Source organism: Sarcophilus harrisii, chromosome 2, assembly GCF_902635505.1.
Source record: "Sarcophilus harrisii chromosome 2, mSarHar1.11, whole genome shotgun sequence".
Classification (NCBI taxonomy): Eukaryota; Metazoa; Chordata; class Mammalia; order Dasyuromorphia; family Dasyuridae; genus Sarcophilus; species Sarcophilus harrisii.
In genome coordinates this window covers 511123223-511135511 of record NC_045427.1, presented here as the reverse complement: position 1 = coordinate 511135511, position 12289 = coordinate 511123223, and the positions used below count along the sequence as shown (strand labels likewise).

The 12289-nt window shown below is 33.5% G+C and overlaps 1 protein-coding gene across 2 annotated transcripts in view; it reads right to left on the bottom strand.

Moving 5' to 3' along the window:
* Positions 1 to 12289, bottom strand: part of MINDY2 (MINDY lysine 48 deubiquitinase 2) — a 121416-nt gene that overhangs the window by 43175 nt on the left and 65952 nt on the right. For both annotated transcript variants that reach the window (XM_031955280.1, XM_031955279.1), the window contains exon 5: positions 3946 to 4048. In XM_031955280.1, coding sequence (XP_031811140.1) covers positions 3946 to 4048 — 103 coding nt within the window. The remainder of the gene's footprint in view (positions 1 to 3945; positions 4049 to 12289) is intronic.

Below are 12289 nucleotides of genomic sequence, written 5' to 3'. Positions count from 1 at the left end.
TAGGCTAAGATTTAAAAGTCTTAGTTTTGTTAAGTTAAAAAGCATCATTAATTATTAATGCTTTAAAAATTATATTCCAATATGAAGAAAAATCAAAATATAAGGTATTTCAAAAGCTTTAATTTAATATTTTTATTCAGGCCAAAGCTTTTTTTTTTTTTTAAGCAATACAGTAGGGCAAGAAAATACACTGATATGAGAAATTATATTTAAATGAAAAGCACATTTTAAAAGTATTTACTAAAACTTAAACAGTTTTGATTTGATTATAGTTATGCCAAAAATTATACACCCTATATATCAATCAAGTAAACATTTTTGTTGATTTCTAATATCCAGTGATAATTCTTGTGTTTCAAAAGTAACAGACGTTTGCAAAAGTTTGTATTTCCTCTTGTAATACCGGAGAAATGGAGGCAAGAGATTAGATAGTATTTAATATTTTATTTGAGTTTCTGAGAGGGTGAGATTTTCTGGGGGCAGATCAGAATCCATTATCCCCCCCAGGGCTGAATTGGACTTGCATCTCAAAGAATTCAGCATCAACTGTGAGATTCCAATGATTTTCATATGACTCCAGAGATCAGGAGAGACAAAGGCAAGAGGTGGAGTCTGAACACTGGTGAGCATGGGAATTTCCAGTAGAGACTATTAATTTGGTTCTGACAGGTTGAGAATAGGACCATTAATTCTGATAAATTGGGAGTGAAGGGAGTACTGGAACAGGAGATAGGGTAAACATATCTCTAAGTAACTTACCTGCCTATGGAATTCTAATGGTTAGGGCTCCCAGCTCTAATTATCTCAGTCCTAATGGTTAGGAAGGGGGTTTGCAACCAGGGGACTGAGGTAGAACAATTCAAGGAAACTGAGGCAGGACAATAAAAGGAAACTGTGGCACAACACTCTCCTTTAGAGTGGAAGGAATTTTTCTTGGTTCACTCTGTTTTCTTCATCATCTTCATTGACCTCTTCAAAGTCATCTAAATTGCCAATGTCAGCCTGCTTCATATTCATCAAACTGGCCAAACTTTGCATGTCTTCATCCGTGGCTTTTCCCTCACGAAGAAAAATGTAAGATAATGAGAACTGGAGAGTGGTAGATACAACTTTTTTAGACAATAGCTTGAATTTTAACTTGACATCTGTCTGTCTAGACATAGGACTTGCATACTGTTTCATATTGATACTGCCAATAGCAAGTGCTTTTCTTCGTCCTGATGGAGATTCATTTTCTATGACAAATGTCCATTCTTTGTCTTCAAATTCCTCAGCATGTGGATCCTTAAATAGAGTCACAGTGATTTCAGTGTTTTCTGGAACAGGCCACACGACCACTCCACGGTAAGGATTTTTAATTCCAGGTTGCCAACTATGAGCCTTAGAAGATTTTCTTCAGCTTCTTCTTGTCCAAACAACTACCAGTTTATCTGGCTGCCACTTCTTAGTGCACTCAACCATAAGTTCCTGGTAGGAGGCCACAAACTGGAACTTTTGAGGCATACTTTCCAACACGCTGCAGTCTCTTCCAAACTGAAGCCATGATGATAGTCAGTGTACAATAACACCTCTAAGGGAGCAATGCAGCAGTTTTAACAGAGCACAGTATCCAAAGCTAGGAAGTTCTGTTTTCTAAGTCTATATTTTGAAATGTGAACTATAACTTGAAACGATGTTTAAGATCCATGTTTCTTCTCCCTGTTTCACAGGGTAAATCCCACCTTGGATGAATGCCGCACAGCCAGCAACATGATACACATGACAATATGAGTGAGAGGAGGTTCCCTCATCCAGACATCATCATTCCTCCTCATGGGCTCTACAATGTGTAATCTGTAGGACTTGGGCTTTCGCCCCCAGCTGCGGTATGATGGCATATCCGAGGGGAGCTGATTCTCCCCTCCCCTACAACACCAGAAAGGGCCGGGGGCGGCAGCAGAAAAGGGAGCGTGCCGAACTGGGCAGCTCCGAGCATTCGGGCTGCCTTGGGCCCCAGGCCTGCCCGCGTCTCTGTCACCCCGAGGGTCACGTCCCGCCCCTCCTCATACCTCCTGGAAAGAATTTTTAACGTAAGTTTATATAATGACATGAACTTGTTATCCTGTGTAAAACTTGTAAAGATAATTTTTCATCATTTTCATCAATTTGTGTGTCAAATACAATTTTAATTATATTTGTTTTTACCAAAGCAGGTTTAAAGATAAAAGGATAATTAAATAGAAAAAAATATATATTCTATCTTCTTGCCTTTTTAAAAATATTTTTTATAGTCTTTGTTTTCTTTTCTCTGAAGTTTTCCTTGGATTAGTTGTAGAATCACTCTTTTCTTCTAAGTTTACCTCTTGGGCTTCTCCCAGTCTATGTATTTCTTCATATACCTGAAATTTTTTTTTTTTTAAACTTATATTTACAGCCTCATTTTGTGCATCAAGACTTTGTTCCTTCTGATCCTCATGGAAGGTGGGGTCAGAACCTGCTTAGTTCTGGATATGGAATTGGACTCTTCTCCTGCAGGAATTCCTGGGTTTTGGTTGAATTTCTTAGTAGTTTAATTTAGGTTTGGTCTTGGCTCTTTCTCTTTCTTCTTGCAGAGTTCTGAACCCATCAGTGGCTTTGTTCCTTTCTGTATGTCTGATGGAGTCCAATCAGATGTTGATTGTCTTGACTGTAGACCTAAGAAGTTTTACTTTCAGGTACTGCTCTGGCCCTTTCTCCTGCTTTGGTTCTTGTTATGGTCTAAGCATGGGCTGCTTAATAGGTTTTTGGCTTCTTTCATTGTGCCTTGTTCTGGGAATTGGGTTACTGCTCTGGCTTTATCTTTAACTGTAGATGGGGGAACTTGACTACCTGAGTACTGGTCTAGTTGTTCTTTCCTCTTTGGATCTGAGTGATTTCCATGCTTTGTATTCTATCTATCCTAACTGTCTCTGCTGAGAGATTCTAAGTAGATTTTTGGTAGAATCCTGAGACTAGATCAAGCTCTCTTGGGTTTTATCATTACCCAACTCCTTTATCATTGTTTCTTATGGTACATGTAAAAAACTTTACTGCAATATTTAATAGAAAATCTGGACTCTTCTAACAATAGGCTCCAACATGCCATCATCTTCCCAAAATTCCCTTTATTTAGCTTTTAATTTAGCTTTTAAAACCCTAATCTGTTTCCAGAATTATTGTTCATTATGCTTCCTCTCATATTATGCAACCCAATCAAACTGGTTCTTTGCTCCTCATACAGGACACCATTTCCTGTTTTAGTATTGTAAATATACCTTGCCATAAGATATATTTCCTCTTTATTTCAACCTCAAAAAAGTAGACTTCCTTCCAGAAGTAGCTCAAGCAATATCTTCCATAGCAAGCCTTTCATGATTCCCTCAGGTGCTAGTTTGTGCCTCTTTCAAATTACCTCGATTTTAATGAGTTTACATTTTTTTGCATATTTATATCTATACTGTTTCCTTGATTTTAAATAAATGTAAACTTGCAAGAAATGAGTGCTTCATTCATTATATTTGTATCTTCAGTGCCTAGCATAGTACCTAGTATACATCATGTAAATAATATTGATTGACTAAGACCTAATGGCTCAATACTTAATTGATTGATACACATTGTATTGGTGTTCTGTCAACAATTATTAAGTACAGAAGCAGCCCAAAATAATAAAAATGATTAAAAAGCAATTTTAAGAACCTCTAGAGAACCTGAATATACCATTAGTTATTCAAAAAGCTCTGTGAGAAAGGTGGTCTATAAATTTTAAAGCATTATATAAATCTCAACAATTAGTAAAATTTACTCACTAAATTTCCATAAGTATCTCTAATTATATTTATAAGAAGTCTTGATATTAAAAGTTCATTGAAATAATTCAATAAATATAAAAGACTGGATGGCATGGCAAATGTTGTTTTAAAAATAAGAGTAATAGCACTCACCCACCTTCACTAACCAGCTCACTGTTGTCTGATTGCTTACAGGAAATAATCTTCTCCACCAATTGGTTGTAGCTGCAATTACCAACTGCTTTCACAATGTCAGTAATCTGGAAGACAAATAACTAACTCACTTATCTTGTAAGAAATTAGAGGGAAAGCCATTCTCTCTAATACTGTCAAACTATATAAAAACTCAAGTTAATTTTGTATCAACAATAATAAAGTTTTACTGGTGACAAGCAAAACACTAAAGTCAGCATCAAGTACCTTTTGCCATTTCCTTTCTCACTCATTATAAATGTATTCTTCAATTATATTTATGTAAAATGTCTCGGTTATGCAAGATTTTCAAAAACAAATTTACATACCTGTATGTCAATTTGCTAAGACTTAATGTGTGTGTTATTGAATGAAATAAAAAGTAATATTTTAGAAGTCTTATTTAGAGGCTAGCATAAAGTTTCAACATAATTCTTATTTAATTTACCATAACAGTGAAAATTTATATTCAAGGAAAAGCTTGCCTAAAGATAATATTAATTTTTAGGCTAACTCTAGTTTTTCTAATAAAAAATAAAAAAATGAGTAAATATCAAATTGCCTACCATATCTTATAAATCTTATAGAATCTTATAAAAATAAATGCTAAAATTTTTCTTGACATGTAACTAGAGGAAAAAAACACTATTTGAACAATCAAAAAACCCCAAACTTTAATAAATATTTTATTTTCAATTTGACACTTAATATTTTTAAAGATTAGCCAAACCAGACTACTAAGTGTGGTCCAAACTTGACATTCTCTATTGTGTTTCTATAAGCTTCTGTGCAAACTATTCCCGAATGCTTTGGATAATCTCCCTCCTTACTTCTGCTTCTTTGAATTCTTAAATTTTTTTTCAAAGCTCAGCTGAGATACTAAATTTTTTTTCTAAATCCTTTGGAATCTCATAGTTGACAGTGGTCTCTCACTCATCAAATTATTTTTTATTTATTTAACCATGTAATCTTGAATTGCTATAAGCAAGCTTGAGGGTAAGGGCTATTTGGTTATTATTATCACCAATACCTAGAACATAAATAGGTACTTAGTTATTTGTCAAATTGAAGTAAATAAGCATGCTGTTTTTAAAATTTTTTAAGTCGGTTATTTCTTAAATATAATAGTAAATTCCAAATGTATTCTCCCCTTCCAATTTTCCAGGAATTTAATCTTTATTTGCAACAACAAAAATTGTTAAGGAAATCTGATTGACAAAGTAACCATGTATCTCTTTTAGGAGAAGGGGAAATATATTTTATCACCAGTTGTCCACGGTTAGTACTAGTGTTCATTCATTACCAGGTTTCCTTGGAACTCATATCTCATCAGTAACCTTTGCTCTGACTGGAATGTGAAGAGGCCCTTCCAGAATCTTCATTAAAGCAGGGTGCCCAGAACAGCTATCTCTTCATTTCCTAACCACTGCACTCCTGTGGACTTCTCCATCTTGTTCAGAGGGCCAAATATCTTTTCTTCTCTGATATCCTTTCAACTTCCTTTTGTGTGTTATCTTCCTCTATTGGATGGTAAGCTCCTCAAGAGCAAGAACTGTCTTTCTTTTTTCATATTTATATTTCTAGCATTTAGCACACTTCCTGGAACATAGTAGTTGCTTAAAATTTGCTTATTTACTAAAAGACAAATTCTAGGATCCTGGAAATCCATGAAACAAAGAAAAACACATCACATCTATGTGGTCCCCTTGTCTTTTTGTATTGATGGTGGCAGACTGATAAAAGAAGCCTCAGAGAATACTAAGAATCATAGATTACTAAAGATTGTTAACTGTTAGTCAATACATATTTACTGAATATCTGCTATGTGCCAGACACTATAAGATACAAAAATAAAAATGAAACAAACCTTGAACTCAAGGAGTTCAAAGAGGGAAGGGTCGACATAAGTATATATACAAAATAAATATAAGGTAATTTGCAGGGGGATAGTAAGGAGACTAATAACTATGGGGAATGAGTTTTGAAGGAAATGAGATTTTAAGCAGCAGAAGTAAGGAATGAGAAAGAGCCAACAGAAAGGCATGAAGACAGACTATAAAATACTTGGAAAACAACTAGAGCCAATAGGCTTTTAGAGAAATGAATTATACCAATACAGACACTCTTGTTATAAGGAAAATTTAAGGAAGGCATAATTAGATGAAAGGTAGCTAACAAATTTTCTTAGGAGAGATATGTAAAAAAATTTTTTTTCCTTTTTTTTTTTTTTTTTTAAATTTAATAGCCTTTTATTTACAGGTTATATGTATGGGTAACTTTACAGAATTAACAATTGCCAAACTTCTTGTTCCAATTTTTCACCTCTTACCCCCCACCCCCTCCCCCAGATGGCAGGATGACCAGTAGATGTTAAATATATTAAAATATAAATTAGATTATGTAAAAAAATTTAATTCATTATTTACCCAAAGATAACCAGAAATATAATTTCATGGAACACTGTTATCCTGACCCTCAGGGATCAAGAAGAAAATAAACAAAAAAAAACCCCACTCTGAAGATAACTGGTTATTATGTTATCATCTGTTATAGAAGATAAAGTGGAGAAATTCTACAAAGACCTTGATAAATTCTTTTAGGTGGAGTCAATATATAAATTAATAGCCATTTCAATGCAAATCTGCCAACAGGGGAAGATAGTAAATGTATATGTGTGTATATAATACTCATGTGTATATGTGTGTGTGTGTGTATGTGTGTGTGTAATATGGTTTAAGATTAAGAAACAAAAGCCTAAAAGCTTTACAGAGTATATAGAAGCCCCAACATTCTTTGCACCAGCTAATATAACTTTAATAAATATTTAATTGGGATAAGTCCCTCACTGAATAATTGGCCAAAAGAAACAAAACAGATCTTAAAAGAACTTCAAGTTATTAATAATCATATGAATTCAAATCATTCATAAGAGAAATTAATATCGGACTTTACCTCATGGATATCAAACTGACAATGTGATAAAAGATGGAGAAGAATCAATATTGGAAGGACTGCAGAAGGACAAGAATAATAACGTACTGCTAATAGAGCAATGATTTGGTTCAAACATTCTGGAAAACAATTTGAAATTATTCTAAATGAATGAATCAAATACCCATCCCCTTTGACAAAACAGATCTTGATACTAAGCAAATACTGCAAAGATATGGCCTTACAAACTGTGGCATATGTATTGGAATGGAGAATGATTGTGCCATGAGAAATAATAAATATGATTAGTGCAAAGATAACAGAAGATTTACATGAACTGTGGCAGTAAAATATACAGAATCAGGAAAACAATATATTGAATAATTCAAACTGGTATAAAAAAGGGAAGGGGTAAAGATGAGAAGGAAGAGGAAAAGAAAGAGAATGAAGAAGGAGCAGAAGAAAAGATAAGAACATTTATTCCCCCTTCCATTACCGCAAAAGTAAGGGACTATAGTTGGCTATTTTGCTAACTGTATTTTTTTTCCTTTTTAAAAAAATTTTCAATTACAAAAATATAGTTTGCTTGATAGAGGAAAGATAAGAGTTTTTTAAATGGTGAAAAAATACCTATTTTAAAAATCATTTGGCTTACCATTCATAGCACTGACAAGAGAAACTTCAAAGTACCTGTAACCTTCAAATTCACAAAGGAATTAGCAGAAAGGACAATTTTGTATTGTAAGATAAGAAATATAACGCTTTTTTTCCTCCCCTGAATTGACAATATTAAGCTGTAATTCACACATATATGTGTATACACACACACACACACACACACACACACAGAATATTGTCATTATTCACACCCTTAATGAATTCTGGCAAATCCAATGGCAAAATATCTGCTTTATTTTACTGTGAGACAAAGCTTACATAATAGAAATGTTTATATTTATTCTGAGAAGCTACAACTATTCAATTTATACATTCTATGACTAATGTTAACTTGCATGCTAGTCAGTAAGCTGTATTTTTCTACTTGATTTTCTCTTCAAGTAAAACAATGAGGTCTTTTACTAGATAATCTAGTATTTCTAAATTTTAAGTTATTCAAAGAACAATATAAATATGACCTCACAAATACCATCTCATATAACTCCAAATGCTGTTATGATAGGAAATCCTTATTGTTTAAAGGATAGTATATGAAAGTTATGGAATATTGTTCTATAAGAAATGTTCAGCAGGATGATTTCAGAGAGGCCTGGAGAGACTTAGATGAACTGATGCTAAGTGAAAAGAATCAGGAATTTATTATATATGGCAACAGCAAGATTATATGATGATCAATTCTGATGGATGTGGCTCTTCTCAACAGTGAGACGACTAAGGTCAGTTCCAATGATCTTATGATGAAGAGAGACATCTACACTCCAAAGAGAGGTCAGTGGGAATTGAGTGTGGGTCACAACATAGCATTTTCACTTCTTTTGTTGTTGTTTGCTTGAATTTCATTTTCTTTCTCATTTTTTCCCTTTTTGATCTGATTTTTCTTGTGCAGCAAGATAATTGTATAAATATGTATACCTATATTGGATTAACATATATTTTTTTTACCATATTTAACATATATTGGATTACTTGCTATTTAGAGAAGAGAATGAGGGGAAAATTAAACACAAGGTTTTGCAAGGATCAATGAAAAATTATCCTTGCATATGTTTTGAAAATAAAAAGCTTCAATTAAAAAAAGGCGGAAAAAAGAAGAAGAAATTTGAAAAATTAAGAACTAGAATTAAGAAAATGAAAGATAGTCCTATTTTAGTATTCTGGATCCAGAGGTGATATTGCTATGTCTATTGCTATTTCTATAAAAATAAAATATCATCATTATAATATTCTTAAGCAATTTAACATTGAAAATATTATACACAAAAAATAATTTCAAAAGTTTAATTTGCAGATAAGATGAAACCTAAGCATCACGGGGAAAAGCTGACCATACAACTGTGAAAATAATGTGTTATTCTGTAGCAGCATTATCAATAAATGAATGTGCAAACCCATGGGAAATTTTAAAACTACCCAAACCATCATTTTGTTTATTCATGAGAAATTCTGAACAAACTTCTTTTAGAATCCTATAATCAAGAAGTGAGTGTGTAAAGGCAGAATGAATTTCTGCTTTTACAGTTTCAGAATCTGGAATATCTAGATTCAAGTGCTTCTTTGGATAGATCCTGATTTTTCATTTAAAAGGCATATTATATTAACAAAGGAGGTTAAAGGCAAAAACTTTTGATTCTTAAGTGAATTGTATTTATATATCTAAGACACTAAATATGACCATTTTATACTCAAGTTTTATATTTTGTATCCATTTTTTTATTATTGCATATCTCCTATTGATTGAGATGAATATCAAACATCTCAGTTTCTTATTTGGTTTTGTCTTTTCTCTCCTAATGTGACTGAGAATCATTTTGCCACCTTATGTTTTTTCTTTGTATTTTGTCCTTTTGTGAATGGAAATCTGGGGCCAAGGATTTTACTGATTGTTTCTTTGCTGATTCTTATATCTTTGAATTTCTGGATGGTTCTACTGCTGTTCTTCTGTGACTGCAGTTACCCTATCTAGTCTGACCCTACTGAATAGAAAAAAAAAAAAGAAAAAGAAAAAAAACTGCCACATACACAGGAGAGGATTCAAAATATAAGATAATAAATTTCCATTTCAATAAAGTCTATATAATAAATGCTATACATTCAGAGCTGTCCACCTTTTCTTTCTTTCCTTGTAGATTTTCTTTTGTTCTCTGTTGTACACTTTTTACTTTATTCTTTTTTTCCCTTCTCTTCCCCCCCCCCCAAAAAAGGCTACAATTAAATGTGGATATATTTATATATCACTCTCATACACACACATACATATACATCAATCTACAATCATGCACAAATACATATTCATATACATCTAGATAAGGCTATACTACACTTGTTTGTCTGTTTCTCTGAAGGTGGGTAACATCTTTCTTCATAAGTTCAATGGACTTTTAAATGGATTTTCTAAATCCATCAACTTAATCTCCTACACTTAAGCAATATTACAACCTCACACTATCTAGTTATTTTAAGTAGCCTAAAACAATAATGATTAATATGGCTGATACATAGGGCAACATGTGGTTGCCCTGTTTTTCTCTTTTGATTATATCTATTTTAGTTTTACCTTTGTCTGAGATCAATGATTGCTACTTCTGATATTTTTCCTAATAAATTTTACTCCTGATTGTTATTATATTTATGTATATCTCTTATTTCTTATCCATGTTGATTACTCTGCTTTATTTCCACCTATATCTAGCCTAGGTATTACTTAACCTACCTCTCTCCTTCAAGGATCCCTTCTAATCTTCTGCTTCCAGGCCCCGTGTTCTACTACTCCATCTAGCTGCTCCTTTATCTTCTTCTCCCATCTTTTCCTTCCCTCTTTATCCCATTGCCATTAATCTATCCACCCCATTCTATCCTCATACTTTTCTATAGCTCCCCTTTATCCTGTTCCCTCCCCCTCTTATTTCTTTATAAACATATATATGTATATATGAACTTGTTATTTCTATATTTTATGCTATGCTCCAGAAATCCAAAGACTGTTCTTAGATACCATTTTTCTTAAAAAAAAAATATGTGTGTGTGTGTGTGTATGTGCACGTATATTTTTAAAAAGACATTATTTTCCTAACATCTGTTGATTTATCAAAAATGCATTTTATAGATGGCATAATGTACAGAGCACCAACCCTGAAGTCATGAGGACTTGAATTTAAATCCAGTCTCAGATACTTAATACATCCTAGTTGTGTGACCCTGGGCAAGTTACTTAACCCCAACTGCCTCAGCAAAAATTAATTAAATAAATAAAATTTTTTTCTTGTCTAAAAGTCCCTGATGTTAATCAAGAGCAGAGATTTAATAATGTGTGTTTAAAGTCTTCAATTTCTTTCATAAGATTTCCATCTTTTTTTTTTAAGCAATTTACATATTTACAGCAGGGTGCTTATAGTTAGCACATGCTTAGTGTGCTATAGTGATGAAATAGTACTAAGGTATTTAGGAGCTAAAGAACTTGAAATAAACAGACTCCATCTTTGACCATCCTCATGGGTCTCCTGCTTCTTCACTCCTCCTCCACTAAGAGCAAGGACTTGGGCTGGTCTTGAGATCCTCCAGAGAGCTAGTCCGGACAGTATATTTTGGCACCACAGTATGTGGGCTCTAAAAAGCACACTACATGGTTTTATAAATATTGAGAGGCTTTAATCGTGTATTTTATACATACTCTGGAAAATAATAATGCTTTATTGTTATTAGGAGTCAGGAAGTGATCACTAGACAGCTAATTATTTCTTTTTCTGAGCATTTTTTTTCTCATCTAATAGTATCTGCAGATCTATATCATCATTACTGGAGGAAAAGCTTCCTCCTCTTTAGGAAAAGTCTCAAAATTATGATTCAGCTTTAAGTATTCACTGATCCATCTTCCTTCTCTACATCACATTCATCCAACCTCCTGACACAGATCTGGTTTACCAGTACCCCATCAACTTAATTTTCTTCTTTGCTTTCATACAGAATCTCCTATGGTGCTGTTTTCTACCTCCCTCCTAATGATCAGCCATTCTTGCTAATAATCTGAAGAATGGAGGGACCTTTCTGCTCTACCTTATTTTCTAGAAGGGAGGCTATATGGGATATAACAACTTATTTGACTATGGCAGAAATACTAAGAGAAAATTCTGTGATAACTGAAAAACTTCATTGATAAGAATTCAGAGAATCACAGAATTTTAGTGAATTAACTCATATCAATCAGGAAGATCACACATACACACACACACACACACACACTTTTTTAATATGCACAAGTGTGTGTATAAAACTGTAGTTAATCCAGAGGGAAAACACTGACATTAAAGTAGATGAGGAAATGTTTGTTGCAGAAGGGAGGATTTAGGCTGAGTTTTGAAGGACCCTAGGGATATTCAGAGGCAGAGGTGAAGAAGGAGAATATTCCAGGCATGGCAGACCACCAGTAGAAAGATAAAAGAAGTGGAAAGGCAGTTTTGTGTGTGAGGAAGAATAAGGAGGACAATATCATGAGTTCATGGAGGTCAGACAGTAAGGTGTAAGAAGCCCAAAAAGGTAGGACGAAGTCAATTTAGGATGAGCTTTAAAAGCCAAAAACAGCATTTTATATTTGATCCTAGAGACAGGGAATCACTGCAACTTATTAAGTAGGAGTCAAATCTGTCCTTTAGGGAAATGATTTTGACAGCTCAGTGAAAGATGGAACACAAAAAGGAGGAACTGCA